This window comes from Pelodiscus sinensis, chromosome 8, assembly GCF_052426305.1.
Source record: "Pelodiscus sinensis isolate ZL-2025 chromosome 8, ASM5242630v1, whole genome shotgun sequence".
NCBI classification, from domain to species: domain Eukaryota; kingdom Metazoa; phylum Chordata; order Testudines; family Trionychidae; genus Pelodiscus; species Pelodiscus sinensis.
In genome coordinates, this window is record NC_143059.1 from 47,462,521 (window position 1) to 47,481,009 (window position 18,489).

At 39.7% G+C, this 18,489-nt stretch overlaps 1 protein-coding gene across 1 annotated transcript in view; it reads left to right on the forward strand.

Moving 5' to 3' along the window:
- Positions 1 to 18,489, forward strand: part of TCERG1L (transcription elongation regulator 1 like) — a 240,357-nt gene that overhangs the window by 202,855 nt on the left and 19,013 nt on the right. Inside the window, exons 8-10 of the mRNA XM_006136638.5 lie at positions 569 to 723; positions 6,180 to 6,249; positions 17,086 to 17,221. Coding sequence (XP_006136700.3) covers positions 569 to 723; positions 6,180 to 6,249; positions 17,086 to 17,221 — 361 coding nt within the window. The remainder of the gene's footprint in view (positions 1 to 568; positions 724 to 6,179; positions 6,250 to 17,085; positions 17,222 to 18,489) is intronic.

The following is an 18,489-nucleotide window of genomic DNA, read 5'->3' on the forward strand; positions in this document are numbered from 1 at the left end:
ATCAAGCCCTTTCTGTCTTTGTAGCATGGAACTTCAGATGGGTTTGACTGAGATCCATGGCTGTGGCGCCCTAATGGTATTCTGCTTAGGATACCTTTAATTCTGGTCAGAGGCATCCATATAAGTATTCTGTGGCTGCCTTCTACCCAACTGTAAAATCCACGAATCTGTCATATCTGGCTGTTGAGGAGGCATTTTCTATGCAAAACAGCTTGAAATTTCTATCACTCACCACCTGCACTGGCACATTTTGAAAATGTGAAACGTAACCTTTTACCATGGCCTCAGTTGTTATAAGAACCATTGTTTTGCATGGGTCTTTTTTTTTTGTTTCCTTGTTTTTTTCATACTTGAGTGCATGTGTATGTTTGTACTGTTCCGACCACTGACAATTAGCGTGAGGAAAAATGTCTATAGAGTCCTTAAGTTGAATATGAGGGCTATTGTCCTGAGGTGAATTTCACCTTTCTATATAAGATTATGGAGAACATTAAGTTAGCAATAAGTTTAATACCTTGTTTTCATTTGTACGTGAGATTATCTAAGTATAGTTTATTAATTAAAATAGGTGTGTAGTCTGGACTGGAGATGACCGAGTCTTCTTCTTCAACCCTGCAATGCAGCTGTCTGTATGGGAGAAACCAGTGGATCTAAAGAATCGTGGTGATATTAATAGAATAATTGAAGATCCACCTCATAAACGCAAACTGGAAACTTCAGCAAGTAACTAAAGCTGTGATTATTTGCATCTATTTAAAATCAAATGCTCAATTAAACTTGATCATTAAATATATTAAGTAAAAATTTAGGTAACTGTAATCAGAATGATGATTTTCTTGTGGACTTTTGTGTAAAATATTTTGTTAATAGGATGCTGGTTACAACATCTTTATTGACACTGAAATTCTAACCTTTTGTTCTGGAGTTCTCTCGTTATTAACAAAGAAGTAAAAAAATAGGCAGGTTCCTATGCTGAAAGAATTTTCTTATATTTAAAAATAACAGCTTCAAAGACTTTGTCTTTATTTTCAATGCACTTACATTTTCAAGAGATACATTAGGAATGTGTCAGCATAGCATGGTTTCTGCAAATGTTTTACTGACCATGCTGCCAAAAGCAGTTGCACAGTAATAAATGATTATTTAACCCAGCTGTAAGAAAATAATCCCAAAATTAAATCTCAAAGGACTGCTAAAAGGTTTGGCAGACATGTGGGTATTTCAATCCCAACATGGCTTTGCCAATCAACCCTTAAACACTGAATATTTCTGAATGACATTTTTGGTGCTGACTGAAGAGAGAACTAGCTTTGAAGTAGAGCATGTTTAAGTGTTTCAAATGTATTTTTAAAACGACTACTTCTTAGAGAACCACCATTTGCCATCTTGTGTGCCTTCAAGAAGGTCAATTTGATGGACTAATTTGCTCTGCCAATTTCTAACCCATCCCATCCACTTCATTCAGCTTTCCTGATCACAGATCACTCACTGAATGTCTAATTTCCCACCCCCTATTTAATTGCTCATTCAGCCCGCTAGTAGTGCATCAATTACTCCCATTGGTGGCTGCTTATATGAGTGGTTTCCACTGAGACAACTCATGTCAGTATTTGCTCAGTGACATGAGCTGGGTCCTCAGTCTCCACCTACATCAGATATTTAGCCTCATAAAAGTAAGTACTTCTCCCTAAAGAAAATCTTCTTTGACAGATTGATACCTTTCTACTTTGGGCTACTACTGGGTTCTATTCCATTTAGTGTAGCTTCTTGCTCAGGACTGCTAGGCAACTTTTCTGTCCTTGTTAGGAAAAGATCTACATGCAGATCAATTACCTGAAACACTGTAATTAGCTGTTTACTTTGGGGAATAATCACCACCAGCACATATGGATTGAATAACATATTTCATATTAGAGTTACACTTGTGACCTTTAATCCATGCCTATGTTGAAGTGATGAGTTTAATTTTAAACATTATTTTGGAAAATATAATATTATGCAAATAAGTTAAAACAACCCCCATAATTGCCATCAAGTTCTATCAAGTGAGATTTGTTTTTTCTCTATTGTGAAAGTGGGGAAAAATATAAATTTTACAGGACACAGTGTATATTGTTGATTCACAAACAATTCTCAGTGGACTCTTCCTAAACAGAAGTTGTGAGGATGAACTGAGGATATCGAAAGGTGTTCTTGCAAGCTGATGTGAGTAAATGATAATCAGGACCTTTGTTATAAATATTTGATAGAAAAAATTCCATAGATGATTACTGTAGGGGATATATTTCTGTATCACCTAACATCATTTAAGAGATGAGTTTCTTGTCTTTATAGCTATAAATTCAATTTTAAAAGAGACTTGGAAGAAACTAAAACCTTTCTTCATATAAAAAAGATAACTTTCTGATTAACAGAGTGAACCTAGGCTCCACAACCAAAATTGAAGTTCTGATTCAGAAGCACAATGCAACATACGTTTTATTTAGCAATAATATGAATGTGTAGGGCATTCTGGAGGATTAATTAATGATTGGGTAGATGTGGGTAATAACCCAAGACAAGACTGAGGGCCATTATTCATAACCTATCATTAATCTTCAAAATGTCTTTGTGTCAAGGTCACTGTTGGTCCATGTTATCTAAACAATTTCTTTTCTATTCTTTATATTCTATTGTGTATGTAACATGCCTTGACCACTGTGTGAGGTTCTTTTGGTGAATTATGACTAGATTTTCATTGTTGCTAATCATTTGCAGCTTCCATTAATCTAAATGGGATTTATATGAGTATTTCTTAAAACCAGGTTACAGTTAGTGTATATTAGCTGATGAAGTCAAATAAATTATTAGTCAGCATATTGATTAGTTCAAAATCTTGAGTAAATAAATAAATCAGATGAACTACATATTTGTGAGGTAGTTGCCAGTTGTACTTAGTTTAGTTGCTATTCTTGGATTTAATTACAATTCGTAAATCAAAGGCACACCAAAATGTGAGCAAGTATAATAATTAATCAGTGTATCATAGGTTATCAGCACATCACTCTGCTGAAAGATCAAGTGCAATTGTAGTTCAGGAATGAATGAAAGATTAGGCATTTATCAATTATTCCACATCTTCTAAGAAATTAATTCCTACAGAGATTTATGAGAGTGTCACGATTCTTTATTAATGGGTTCATACATAGCCATTTCTCTCAGTCCAAAGATGGGCAAAATTTCCATTGTCTCTGAAATTAATAGCAGTATTTGTAAGAACATGGTAAGGAAACTATGATTTAATCCAGTACATTCAGCTGCTTTTAGACTGAAGACCTCATTCTCCACTCCTCAGGTTATAGCTGGTGCTAAAGAGCAATGTGGGATTGCTGTATACCTAGTAACCCTTCAGGCATGTGTCCTGCTGATCCTTACAGGCACATATGAACATTAACAGCAAAGTTCATGGCCAATTTATAGACTAACTTTTCCAAATCAGACTATTCAGATAGGAGGACATATCCTTAGATTTCTTCTAAGTCTTCAGCCATTACTCATTATGACCATAGCACTATTTTATTGGTGCTGTATATCTTTATTCTATCATATTGTGATCAGATACCAACCATAATATCCCTTTCTCTTTTCAAAGATGTATGAGGATTTTTGTCATCTTATTTCTGTAGGCAATGAACTTTCTATCTATTAGAACAGTGTGTTCAGAAACATATGTCTAATTGGATTTGTGTATCCAAAGTCATAAAACCGCCCAGATCATCAGAATATGTAAATGCACTAGAAGAAATGATCACTCAGTGGATTTCCAGGAACGGCTACTGAGATTATGAGCTTATTTTGGTTTTCAAAATTAGTTTTATCAGATGCAAGGTTATGGGAAACTTTTCAAAAAACACCATAATAGAAGCCCAACTTAAATGTATACCTCAAATTTAAAAACACAGTAAGAGAACCAAAAAAGTGCCATTGTGGTTTAACAACCAAGTAAAAGAAGCAGCGACAGATAAAAAGACATAATTTAACAAGTGGAAGTCAAATCATGAAGAGGAAAACAGAAAGAAGCATAAACGTTATCAAATTAAGTATAAAATATATTAGAAAAGCCAAAAAGGAGTTTGAAGACCAGTTAGCCAAAAACTCAAAAAGTAATACTAAATGTTTTTTAAGTATATCAGAGGCAGAAAGCCTGTTAAACAACCAGTAGGGCTCTTGGATGATTGAGATGCTAAAGGAGCACTGAAAAATGATAAAGTCATTGAGGAGAAGCTAAATGAACTCAGATAAGAGACAATTGATTTTTATTTGGTGTTGATGCCTGCTGAGTGTGGCTTTTTTACTAGTGGTGCCATTTTATAGAAATAGAATTGTGCTAGCCCAATCAGCCCTGAACCTCAGGTCATTTTTAACTTGAATTCTCTTTGAAAGCAACATCAAGTATGCTGTTAAAAGATTACATATTACTCTCCTAGGAATTTATTAAAGTTAAGATCACTGCTGTCTCAGCAGGATGAATAGCTCCTGATTAATAGCTTTAAAATATCAAGACGATATTCTTTTACTCTATCTTCCGAATCCCCAGATTGTTTTCTATGTAGTCTTCTATCTCTTTTGAAGAATTTAACACTATGGATAACTGTCTTCATGCATTGTACTGATACTGAAAACATTACTCAGGTTCATTACCATATATAAAAGTATATTCATAATACTTGTGCTGATGTATTTATGAGGATATAGTCTTTTTATTTTAGAGTGCCATTCATTGCTATTTCCCCAAAAGGTACTCTGTAGTCAGCAGAATTTAAATAATGTTGACCTAGTATATATCTCCCAGGACTGAGGACAACAATGTTGAGCCCCTGGGAGAGGTAGATGGGGGTAATCCAGGCCCTCCTGGAAAGCATGGGTAAAAGGTGTGGGCTGGGGGTAGCTTCTCACCACCAGCCCTGGACTCTTAAATCACCTGGCTCTAGTGACAAAAACAGCTCCCTTTGAAGTAAAACACCAAAATCCCATTGGCTTCAATATAAGTAGGATTGGATACATAATATAAATTTAATATGTAAAACAAATACACAGGACTTATTGGTTTAAAATAATTCAGTAATGCATATTGTTAAACAGAGTTTAATTAACACCTTAATATGCGTATGATTTCATAGTTTAGGCTTCTGAGATAAGTCACTGAAGTCAAAGTTTTGCCACTGACTTCAGCAGGGATAGGATTATACTCTAAGGATCACTAAAAGGTGGTAGATCAGCAAATCTGGATTAAAATCTATGTTTAAAGTCACAAATAAAATTGTTGGTTTTTTTTATCCCATCATAACGCTCTGTGTCCATGTTATGAATAATTGCAGGATTGGCAGTCTATGCAGGGTTTGTCTTTATGTTGTTTAAATATACTAGGAGCTCAGCACATATATCATATTTTCCTGTAAACTGCTTAAAACTCCAAAAATCAGCCTAGGCATTGAGTGGAAATAAACTCTGGAAGCCAGTGCATTTGAATTCAGTGCACTGTTAAGCTGGAGAATTTAATTTCTATTGGAAAGAAAACAATGAAGTACTTGAAGTTGTAAAAATAGATGTCCTTCACATTCATTATGAATCACAACCCCATCTCAAAGTCCTCTTTGGGAGAATATCCAGGTCAAAGTTGGTTTTGGTATATTGTAGTTTGAGATTCCACAAAATCCGCTTAAATTTGCTTCCATACCGATACGGTGTGTCAGATTTAATGAGAAAGCAGCATTGTGTTTCAGTAACATGGGAATGAAAAATAGGAAAAATGAAGCTGTTGTGATGGGAGTGAACATCCTCAAATAATTCACTATGTTAGCATTGAAATAACAATGTTACATAAACAACTTTGTGGTTTTATTTTTCAGTTGTTCAGGCAAATGTGATTTTAAAAAATCACAAATTTACAGTGAGAAGCTCTTCGGGGCAAAAATAAGAAAATTGTCAATTTTTGGTATTGACTACTCTGTTTTGATAAGCTCATCTATGAGGATTTTATAATGTATATTCTAATGTTAAAAGAATAAAAAAAATAGCAGAAACTAGCAAATATGAGTAGTATCAGAACAAAATTCCAAGTGAAGGGAGACATCTAGGACTTTTATTTTTGTGTAGATAGTAACTGTCTAGTTATTTCAATTTTATGTATTTCTCTTTAGCAGATAAAAGTGATACTTCCTCTGGACAAGAACTAAGTGATGATCATAACACCAAAAGCAAGAGAAATAAGTAAGTTGTATTGTTTCTTAACCCATATGTTCTATAGAAAAATCAAAGTCTACTATGGATATGGCACTAAGAAGAAACTAATTTATTATTCATTGCACAGCTATATGCAGACATCAACTGTGATAATTTTCAAGATGTCTATTCTTTTGATTGTCCCTCTTGTGCTTTAAAAGAATCATTTCCCATAGATCGCAACTATCCCTTTATCACTGGAAATTGTTTACATCAGAACAGATGAATGATTAAATGAAGCTTCAAGAAAAATGGTTACTATTAAATACATTAGCGAAATCCTGACTCTGAAATCAATATGAATTTTGCCATTGACTTCCATTGGGCCAGGATTTTCCTCAATATGTCAGATTTTCTACTGGTTTTACTAAGTAAAACTCCATCAAAACTGTGTCCATTTAACCAGCAGATAATTTGCTTCCTAAATTTTATTGTATTTCAACATGCTTCTACTAATGTTACTTAATTTGTCCCTCATTACAAGTCTTCATCCAACATTATTTTGCACAGGGTCACACCAGAACAAAAATAGTTCTATGCAAAAATAATTAAAATTATTAGAATAGTTAATGAGAATAGTTAATGAGGAATTCCTTCCTATTCCAGGAAATAGTCAACTATTTCTAACAATACTGGCGGTATGTAAGATGATATAAGCATTGCCTGCAGAATGGTGTCTGTTTAGCTGTCAACTAACATGGTTTGGGAAAATCGTGAACAGAAATCACAAGTATTTCTACATTTCCAAGATGAATATTGTGGGGCTAATTGTCTTCCGTTTACACTGCTTTTTTACCAGTATAATATTATTGACTTCATTGGCATTCCTTTTGCTCCTACTTGCTCTCATAGAGGTAACTGGCAGTTTTGCATATTTTCTTCAATATGTCATGGCTTCATCCTGTCAGTGTAAGTGATTATTTTCAATGTTCTAGTAAAATGGGCTTTAAAAAAAAAAAAAAACCAAATAACAAGAGCTGGTTCAGAAACTATTAAAACCTCCCACTGTTAATATATCCAAATTAAAAGTTCCAAGAACTCCTGACACAGACTTTCCTCTTTCTTAATCTTGAGAAAACCATGATCATTCCATATCTGTGTGTTGACAATATAAAATGTACTTAGAATGTCAGGAGGTCAAACAGTGACTCCTCCACTGCCTACTTATGAACAGAGATTATTTGTCCCATGTATGCTGGATTTCCATTACTTATTCATATTTTAAAAGGTGATTCTTTTATGGTCTCTTATCTTCTTTACATTTAAAAGGGCACTGTCAAAATTGGGAGACCCCAAATTTGACCTACCTTTTGCTCTATATTTTCTTTTCAAAGTCCATGAAATATATATTTTTGTTCTAAAACCAAAGCATAAATGCCACTCAGGTTGAGGCAATCACATGCACCTCCACACACTGGCTCCCAAGCCACTGAATTGTAGCACAGCCCTCCCCACCCTATGCACTAGAGCAGAATGTCTGCACCACTTGAATAAATATAGGTCCTCTGGCTTATTTTCAGCCATTCCTCTCTCAGCTTTCACTGTGCAGCCAGTAAAGAGACCACTTCCACAGCAAACAGAGTGAGCAAGGACTAAGGAAGCTCCAGGGTGATTAACAATGACTGTAAAGAGCTTTATATTGGCAATTCACACAACAAATGAATTTTACCCATAGTAAACTGTGCATAAAGAATGGCAAGCTATCTTTTCTGCTCTTTACTCCAAGGCTGTGTCTACACTGGCATGAATTTCCGGAACTGCTTAAAACGGAATACTATTCCGTTTTCAGTTTTTCCGGAAAAGGAGCGTCTACATTGGCAGGCTGCTTTTCCGGAAAAGCCCTTTTTCTGGAAAAGACTACTGGGCTGTCTACACCGGCCCTTTTCCGGAACAGTGTTCTGGAATAAGGCCTTATGCACGAGCGGGAGCAGAATGTTTTTCTGGAATAGCGGCTGATTTTGTACAGTAGAGCATTGTAGCTTTTCCGGAAATTCAAGGGCCAGTGTAGACAGCTCGCAGCTTATTCCGGAAAAGCGGCTGATTTTCCGGAATAAGTGGCCCAGTGTAGACACAGCCCAAGGGTAATTTGATTTACAAGTAATAGAGACTGCTATCAGGAGTAAATATACATAGCAATAGAAGTCAAAATAGCACCTAGTACAAGATCATTACATACAGTCTATAAAGTACACTGCCTAAATATTGAATTTTGAGTTTGATAGCAAGGTTTTCTTACTCTTGCATGGAACAATATATTCAATAAACGTAACAAATAGTGCATTTTTTATCATATTTGAAATTTATGACAAGATATGCACATAAATTGAAAAGTAGTGAGAGCCCCACACTTGACCCTACCTTTACATTTTCCACTTTTTCTATAACTATCTTATAAAAAATTGTTATCTTGCTATTATGGGGAGCACTGCTATCACAGGGTATGTCTACACTACAGCGCTAATTCTAACTAAGCTAATTTGAACTAACGCATCTAGAACTAAAAACTAGTTCAAATTAGCATTTTGCTAATTCGAACTAGCACGTCCACATTAAGTGGACCCTGAAGCGGGGTTAAGGATGGCCAGAAGCAGTGCCGGCAGGGCATCAGAGGAGGACTTAGAGCATGGCGATGCTGTCTCAGGCTAGCTGAGGGCTGTGCTTAAAGGGTCCCGACCCCCACCCCGGAAAGACAGTTCTCAGGGGTGCCCCGCTTGCAAAGCACTCCTGGCTTGGATTGCCCGGAGTACCCACACTGGGCACATCACAGCACTCGGCCATCAGCCCGGCTGCACTTGCCGCAGGCTGCCATCTGGGGAGAGGGGACAATTGGGGGGCTGCAGGAGAGCTTCCACCCCCAGAAGCCCGCAGAGCCAGCCCAGTCCTCCCCATCGGGGACGCATAACCCATTCCTCCCTCACCTCCTTCCACTTACCCTTCCCTAGCCCTTCTTCTTGATGTACAAAATAAAGGACAATTGTGTTCAAAAATGGAATCTGTCTTTATTGAAGAAAAAACTGGGGGAGACTGGGAAAAGGAGGTGGGAGAGGGGAAGAGAGAGGCTGGGAGAGGGGAGGGCAACTACAATGATCAGGGATTGGGAACAGGTTCCATATGAAGAGAGGCTAAAGAGACTGGGACTTTTCAGCTTAGAAAAGAGGAGACGGAGGGGGGGGACAGGATAGAGGGCTCTAAAAGCAGGAGTTGGGTGGAGAGGGTGCATACAGAAAAGTTCTTCATTAGTTCCCATAAAGAAGGACTAGAGGACACCAAAGGAAAGGAATGGGTAGCAGGCTTCAAAGTAGTAAGAGAAGGTTGTTCTTCACAAAGCAAAGAGTCAACCTGTGGAACTCCTTGCTGCAGGAGGCTGTGAAGGCTACAACTAGAACAGAGTTTAAAGGGAAGTGAGATCAAGTCATGGAGGCTGGGTCCATGGAGTGGAATTAGCCAGGGGGTAGGAGTGGTGTCCCTGCCCAAGGTTTGTGGAAGGCTGGAGATGGATGGCACGAGACAAATGGCTTGGTCACTGTCTTCGGTCCATCCCCTCCAGGGTTCCTAGGGTTGGCCACTGTCAGCAGACAGGCTACTGGGCTAGATGGACCTTTGGTCTGACCCAGGACGGCCATTGAAAGCTCAGGGCTCAGGGTCGGGGGTCTCAGTGGACCACCTTGATTTTCATGCACACCTGCTCCTGGGTGGCCAGGCTGGCAGCTCTCCTGCCCTAGACGGCCACTTTCCTGTGCCTAGTGCGGAGGTTGTGGACGAGGTCCACAATGTCCGCACTAGCCCAGGCGGGTGCCTGCCTCTTGCGGTCCCGGGCAAGCTCCCGGGAGCAGCCAGCCTGGTCCCGGGAAGAGGGGGAGGGCTGGGGGGCATCGGGTGGGTGGCACCGTAGCCAGACCATGCCCCTTTAAGGGGTCCGGGGCCGGGAGGGGGGCAGACGAGTTTCCCTGATGTTGGCCAGAGTGGCCACCAGGGAAACCTGGGGAGGGCTAGCCTCCCACTAGTTCGAATTAAAGGGCTACACACCCCTTAATTCGAACTAGCTAGTTCGAACTAGGCTTAATCCTCGTAAAATGAGGTTTTCCTAGTTCGAACTAAGCGCTCCACTAGTTCGAATTAAATTCAAATTAAATTTGAACTAGCGGCGTGCTAGTGTAGCGCCTATTAAAGTTAGTTCGAACTAACGTCGGTTAGTTCGAACTAACTTTGTAGTGTAGACATGCCCACAATTTGTTTTGTGAGAAGCACAGAGCAGATTAGGTGCTTAACTCTAGGAGAAGGTTCATGGCTGGCTGGGAATCCCACCTGGAGACAGGTGCTTCCTTCTGACTTCCTTTGAGGTGTGGATCTTAAGCTATATGTCTGTCCTCAGAATTTCCTATCGGAATTACCTATGTATAAGAGTCCCAGTTATTACTGTGAGGGTAGACAGGCCCTTGTCCCAAGATCAGACCCAGTACTATTAGAATTATTATATATTTGGAAATCCCAATGTGCACAGATGCAACACTCACACTATAGGAACTCTTTTATATTCACAAATGAATTATATGCTAATATATTTAGCAAGACACATACTGTAACTCAGTAAAGAAGAGAGAGATAGCTGGACACCATCCTTTGAAGAAATGTAAACCATTATCTTCCTCATCTCTATCACTTTCCTCATCTTCACCAATGGTCACTATTCTGGCCCCTCAAGAAATACATCTGTCTCTCCTGTTGCCCACAGGAAGTTATGCCATTTTTATAATATGTTATATGGATATTGCCATGTATAATGCATATTCAGTAGGGTTTTCTTCCCTCTTCCTTATTTTGTATATCCTCTTCTTACTAATATTAAGGTGTTTTTTCTACAGATCACTATATTGATGTTTTTCACCCCATTATCATATATGTCAATTCGTTGCCATGGAACTCTTGCAATTGGATGAACCGTCCATAAACCCCCAGAAGCTGGTGTTAATTTATGTTTCTGTGGCTTTCTGATATCACTATGGACAAAATTTCCCCATACACTCTATTTCCAATTCCCCAGAATGTTGGACTTACTGTTTATTTATGCCAAAGTTCAGAGGCCTCAAGCCTCATCTATCTGCTGGAGCAAATGTGTTAGAGGATTCAGGCCCATAGGTTCCTTGCAGTAAAGCAGAATACATTACAGGGCGGTGAATAGAATAGAGGAAAGGTAGGTGGCTGGGCTACACTTACTTGCTAACCAAGGCAGTGCTCCATTCTATGCTTCAGTGAGTCCTAGTCTTAGGCTCTTATCTTTCCCTGTGTATTGTATAGGGAGCCTCAGCACTTAACTTAGAACTATGGTTTTATTAGGAGGCACAGCATTGAGCCTAATACCCCCATTCCTACGAGTAACTAGCCTACCCTTATATAAGAAGTCTGGCATAACAGTGAATTGAATTTGAGAACTCCTGAATCCCTAATAGCCCAACCAATAAACTCTTTAATACATCAGACCCTTTGTACCCATATGCGATAATTACTGTGTCAAATGTGGTTGAGTGCGATAAACATAATTGATCTCAGCCATGGTCTGGAAACCTGTCATATTCTTCACTGGCTTTTCAGTTATTTTCCATCATTGAAAGTAATATGACCTAAATAAATTACATTATTCCTGTAACACAGACTAAATAATTTGAGTGTCTTATTCTGGTATTAATATCTGCTTTCATCAAAGTTCAGTTTATTATACTTAAAGCACAGTAAGACAAATTACTGTTTTGTTAAAGTTTGCTAATCCTCATATATTTATGCCTGTTGCCTTTTGTGAGTTTCACACTCATACAGCAGGTGCACATTACCAGAAATGTTTTATACTCACACTCTAATTTTCTTCCTTTCATTGGTTTTTGCAGTGGTACTACATTTTGAATAGCTAGGTTAAGGCCTGATCCACTGAAGTGAATGGAAATACTCTTATTTTACTGCAACAGACTTTCAATGTTTCCAGTCCTGAATCTAAACTTACGGTTCAGTAGTTATGGATTCAGCAAGCAATTGTCTGCAAGAAGTTCTGTACATATTACTGTAGCTTAATTTACATTTAAATCATAGAACACTAGAACTGTAGGGGACCTTGAGAGGTCATCAAGTCCAATTCCCTGCTCTCACGGCAGGCCCCAGTACCATCTAGACCATGCCTGATAGATGTCTATCTAACCTGCTCTTCAATATCTCCAGAGATGAAGATTCCACACGCCCCCTAGGCAATTTATTCCAGTGTGTAACCACCCTGACAGTTAGAAAGTTTTTCCTAATGTCCAACCTAAACCTCCCTTGCTTCAGTTTAAGCCCATTGCTTCTTGGGAAGTTCAGATTGGATATTTTAATTTAAATACAGTTTAATTATAGTATCTATGGCATACAGTCCAAATACTTACTCAAGCAACACTCTAAACTATTTGTATACAAAAGTGGCACATTTTTTTCTAAAGAGTCAGATTACTGAGAAGCTGGAATTTATCTGTAATGTTTTCAAATTGCTCAATCTTAATTGCTTAAAAATATGGAGAAATTGTGAATATATCTACTAAATTGTTTTTTGTGAGATCATGAGAAAAATTTTCAGATTTTATGTGACAGAATGTGTAATGTAATGTGACTTATTCAGTCTCTGGATTACCACGTGACTCACATTCAGTTCAGTGGAAGCTGTGTGCATGTATTTGAAAGCAACATATGGCTTAATATCTTTACCTGCTCAGAAGATCCAATGCAATTTTTATACAAGATTTTAAAGGCTCTGGGAGACAAGCTTGTAACTCTATTTAAAGGGAGTGCTATCTTGCTATATTTGGTCAGAATCTAATGCAAAAAACATATTACGGTAAATCAGACATGTTCATTTTGAAAGTGTAGAAGTCTAGACAGATTCCTCATTTCATTGTGATTCTTGTCCCCATAGAAAATTCATGATAGTCAACTGCAAATCCCAGCACAACTTAATAATAGAACTCTCTGTAAAAATATTTCCTATTTTGAGATTTTTAGGCTTCAAAACTGTGATAAGAATAGAGTAAAAAAAACCAAGACTATTTAAATGTGTCCTTTATCTATAAATTTCCAAATTCGAATCCATTGTGTCAGTGCTTCAGTTGCCTTCATTGTAGTTTTTTATTTGAGAATAAATGTAAAATCCGTCTGCTCTAAAGGATCGTTTTCAATTAACCAAACTAAAGGAGAAACTGTCTCTCCTGCTGTCTTAGCTGACTGAGTAGCATTGGTTTCAGCTTGAAAAAATCTCTTTGTGGATATGAGAAATTGGAGTGGAAGGTTCATGGATCATATTACAAAATATTATGATTTAGGGAAAATGAAAATTGCTAATGCAATATAAAAGTCACCATAATATTATGAAGAGTAACAATTTGATGCCTTTGAAACTGCCAATGCTATATAATACAATTTTCATATGATCTAAGTACAATGCAATTACCTGATGGAAGACAGGTAATATGCTAGGGCTCATATTGCATTACTGACTGATGTAAATTGTTAGCTGAAAAGAATATTTTAACTTCTTCCATTTTCAAATTGTGCAGGTTAAAGCATTTTGGAGATTATTTCCTCCCTCCTCCACTCAATGGTCAACAGTTTCAAATCAGGATGCAGAAAGTTATTTATCTTTAATGAGAACTGCAGTGCCTCTGGTAATCTTGTTCCCTTTATTAAAGTGCCTACTAAGAAATAAAGTGCCTTACTGTAGCATTGATGTTTGAAAAAATTGGCCAATATTATTGCATCTTTTGGCCCTTATCTTTTAAACATGTATCAGAATATTGATAAATATTAGAGATGGGAATAAGACAAAAAAAAAGACTGGAGATTTATACTTCCACAATTCAGTTATGGGTGTTCAAATCCAGGGCTTTAGTGTGGACTTCTCTACCTCTGTAATCCAATTCAGAAGAGACCACAAGTAATTCTATACTCATGGATGGTCAGTAGTCTATGTGATGTGAGTTTGATTTTACTGTTGTCCATGTGGACAAATACTTGCTTCATACACACAAACCTAACAACAACCTCCTCCCTCCTCCCGCAACTGCTATTGATAGTCCTATTGACAACTTCAACTTGAAGTTTAGTTTCTGATTAGCTTATTGATGTAGTTACTCCTCACAAAGCCAGTGTTAAGGCAGAACTTGTACTACCAGTGCTGTACTTATGCAGTAAAAAAATAGTGAATTTTAGTTTGTAAGTGCTGTGTGTTATCTTGTTTGTTTTTGTTTTGTTTTGTGGTATTTTGGGGTTGTTAATTGTAATTTTAGCAATCACTATACGTAGCTAAAATATATATGGGACAGATCCTCAGTAGGTGTAAGTCGGTGCAGCTCCATTGTTTCTTAGGGAGCTATACATATTGACACCTGGTGAAAATCTGTCCATGGATTTTTAATATCTTAGGGTACGTCTACACTACAGCGCTAGTTCGAACTAACTTAGTTCGAATTAGTTAATTCGAACTAAGCTAGTTCGAACTAACGCATCTAGAACTAAAAACTAGTTCGAACTAGCGTTTTGCTAGTTCGAACTAGTAAGTCCACATTGAGTGGACTCTGAACAGGGCTTAATGATGGCCGGAAGCAGTGCCGGCAGGGCATAAAAGGAGGACTTAGAGCATGGAGATGCTGTCTCAGGCTAGCCGAGGGCTGCGCTTAAAGGGTCCCGACCCCCACCCCGGACACACAGTTCTAAGGGGTGCCCCGCTTGCAAAGAAGTTCTGGCTTGGAGTGCCCTGAGTGCCCACACTGGGCACATCACACCACTCGGCCATCAGCCCGGCTGCACTTGCCGCAGGCTGCCATCTGGGGAGAGGGAGTAATTGGGGGGCTGCAGGAGAGCTTCCACCCCCAGAAGCCCGCAGAGCCAGCCCAGTCCTCCCCATCGGGGGCTCGTACCCCATTCCTCCCTCACCTCCTTCCACTTGCCCTTCCCTAGCCCCCCTTCTTATTGATGTACAAAATAAAGATAACGTTTCTTCCAACATTGACTCTGTCTTTATTGAAAAAAACTGGGGGAGACTGGGAAAAGGAGGTGGGAGAGGGGAAGAGAAAGGCTGGGAGAGGGGAGGGCAACTAACATGATCAGGGGTTGGGAACAGGTCCCAGATGAAGAGAGGCTACAGAGACTGGGACTGTTCAGCTTAGAAAAGAGGAGACGGAGGGGGGACAGGATAGAGGTCTGTAAAAGCAGGGGTTGGGTGGAGAGGGTGCATTCAGAAAAGTTCTTCCTGAGTTCCCATAAAGAAGGACTAGAGGACACCAAAGGAAAGGAATGGGTAGCAGGCTTGAAACTAGTAAGAGAAAGTTGTTCTTGACAAAGCAAATAGTTAACCTGTGGAACTCCTTGCTGCAGGAGGCTGTGAAGGCTAGAACTAGAACAGAGTTTAAAGGGAAGTGAGATCAAGTCATGGAGGTTGGGTCCATGGAGTCCTATTAGCCAGAGGGTAGGAGTGGTGTCCCTGCCCAAAGTTTGTGGAAGGCTGGAGAGGGATGGCACGAGACAAATGGCTTGGTCATTGTCTTCGGTCCATCCCCTCCAGGGTCCCTAGGGTTGGCCGCTGTGGGCAGACAGGCTACTGGGCTAGATGGACCTTTGGTCTGACCCAGGACGGCCATTGTAAGCTCAGGGCTCAGTGTCGGGGGTCTCAGTGGACCCCCTTGATTTTCATTCACACCTGGTCCTGGGTGGCCAGGCTGGCAGCTCTCCTGCCCTAGCCGGCCACTTTCCTGTGCCTAGTGCGGAGATCGTGGACGAGGTCCACGATGTCCGCACTAGCCCAGGAAGGTGCCCGCCTCTTGCGGTCCAGGGCAAGCTCCCGGGAGCCGCCAGCCTGGTCCCGGCAAGAGGGGGTGGGCTGGGGGGCATCGGGTGGGTGGCTCTGTGCCGTGCCAGGTGCAGGGTCTGCTAGCTGGGTGCTGGCAGGCTTGCACCTGGCACGGGCACCGTAGCCAGCCCGTGCCCCTTTAAGGGGTCCGGGGCCGGGAGGGGGGCATAGAGTTTCCCTGGTGTTGGCCAGAGTGGCCACCAGGGAAACCTGGGGAGGGCTAGCCTCCCACTAGTTCGAACTAAAGGGCTACACAGCCCTTAGTTCGAACTAGCTAGTTCGAACTAGGCGTTAGTCCTCGTAAAATGAGGTTTACTAGTTCGAACTAAGCGCTCCGCTAGTTCGATTCAAATTCGAACTAGCGGAGCGCTAGTGTAGCGCATAGGAAAGTTAGTTCGAACTAACGTCCGTTAGTTCGAACTAACTTTCTAGTGTAGACATACCCTTAGTGATACACATTTAAGAAAAAAATGTTCATGATTTCATGTTATCTCCTACAGTCAACACAGTCATGCTAAATATCTGTCATCCTCTAGTGAATCTTGTAGAGTAAAAAGCTCATGCAATGGTAATTAGTTCCTTGGAAACAGCTTTGTATTCTAACATGAAGTCATCCTGGAAAATTATTATAAATGTCTGCAAAGATTTTTGCACTGATAGAGGCACTCTTCACTGATGTTTCATTACATGTTGTGTACATGCAATATGTCACACTGTTTCCCCTAGGAGGGAATATAGGGGGGGTATAAAATAAAGATTAGCATTGATTTTTTTAATCTTAAAAGCAATAAGATTATTTTCTCTATTCACTACTCTGAAAGGTTCCCTCATTAGATTTAGCTAATTAGCTGTCAATATTATATATGGTGTATAAAGATCTCCTGCATTTAAATCTCTTTATAGAGAAAGTAGAGGGTTAAACAATGTACACTGTGTATTTACTGAACTATTCATATCTCACATTGTTAAAGAACGGAAGATCTCCAGAATGCTGATCAGGAGATGGTTGAAGGGGGAGAGAAAAACGTGAAAACATCAACAGATCAAATTATTCTTCCTTTAGAACAACGCATTGCCCATTTCCGAGATATGCTTCTTGAAAGAGGGGTAAGAAATTGTATTTATTTGAGTATTGTACAGGTTGCATCTCTAAAATCCGCGATTTTCTGGTCCAGCAACATCCTTAGTCCGGCTTAACCATGGATGTTCTAGGATCAGAGAGCCCTAGAGCTGCAGGAAGGCAGAGGCCCAGCCAGTGTGCAGCTCAGCTGGGCTGTGGGAGCCAGCACACAGCTCAGCTGTATTGGGGGGACAGCAGCTGTTTTGTGGCTCAGTTGGGCTGCAAGGGGGGCAGAGCCACACAGCTCATCTGAGCTGTGAAGGGGAGTGGTACAGGGAGCCAGCACATGGTTCAGTTGGGCTGGAAAGCAGCTGTGAGCTAGCACACGGTTCAGTTGGGCTGTGGGGGGAACCAGGAAGCTGGCAGGGTGGGAGGGCTGAAATGACCTCCCATAGTCCAGAAAAATCCCTTATCCAGGATCAGTCAGGTCTCTAGGATGCTGGACCAGGGAGGTCCAATCTATAAATTATAGAAATGCTATGTCTAATCTGAAATCCACAGCAAGCACCCAGGAATTGTAGCCCCCAAATTAATCCTTGCGTTTTTACATGCAATTTTATGTCACTTTCATGTAAACATCTGGCACTGTGGAATGTTTTCCTGTTACTGGTATATGAAGAAATCAGCATAGAAAAGATAGATTGCTAGAGAAAAAAGAAAAGAGAAGAGGAAAGAATTGTTAGGAAAATTGCCTGATCTGTAATCTAAAATGAACCAGAGGAGATAATCTTATCCCAGAATTTTGGCAATGAGAGTATTGTGATGCAGTTATTTTTTGCTTTGGCACAGTGGCCTGTAAAAGCTTCCAGCAAATACATGTTGTTTGTCACGGCAATATTTTAAACAGTGGAAACTCAGAAAATGTTTATTATTTATTTTTCAATTTAGATTTATGTTAGCACTGTGGTGTAGGCACCACTGCGAATTTTTAAAAAACACACAAAATAAACAGATCCATCAGTTCCTCTGATTGTTTCAAATACTCTGTGACAACATCAGTACAACTGAAATTAATCAGCATGTCCCCAGAATTCCACACCCAGCCCTGCCCAACACCCATGCCATCATGAGACAAAGAAAAAAGTGGACCAGGGAGGTTGCCCTGAAAGCTAACACTTCACCTTGTTACATGCTGGGGGAGAAATGAGTTCTAAAGGTCCAGGGTTCTAACAGAGAACACTCTGCCAGCCATCTACTCAATCTTTTACTGAAGGAGGGTAGGCTTCAGCGTAGGTGCCTCTATAATCCACACACC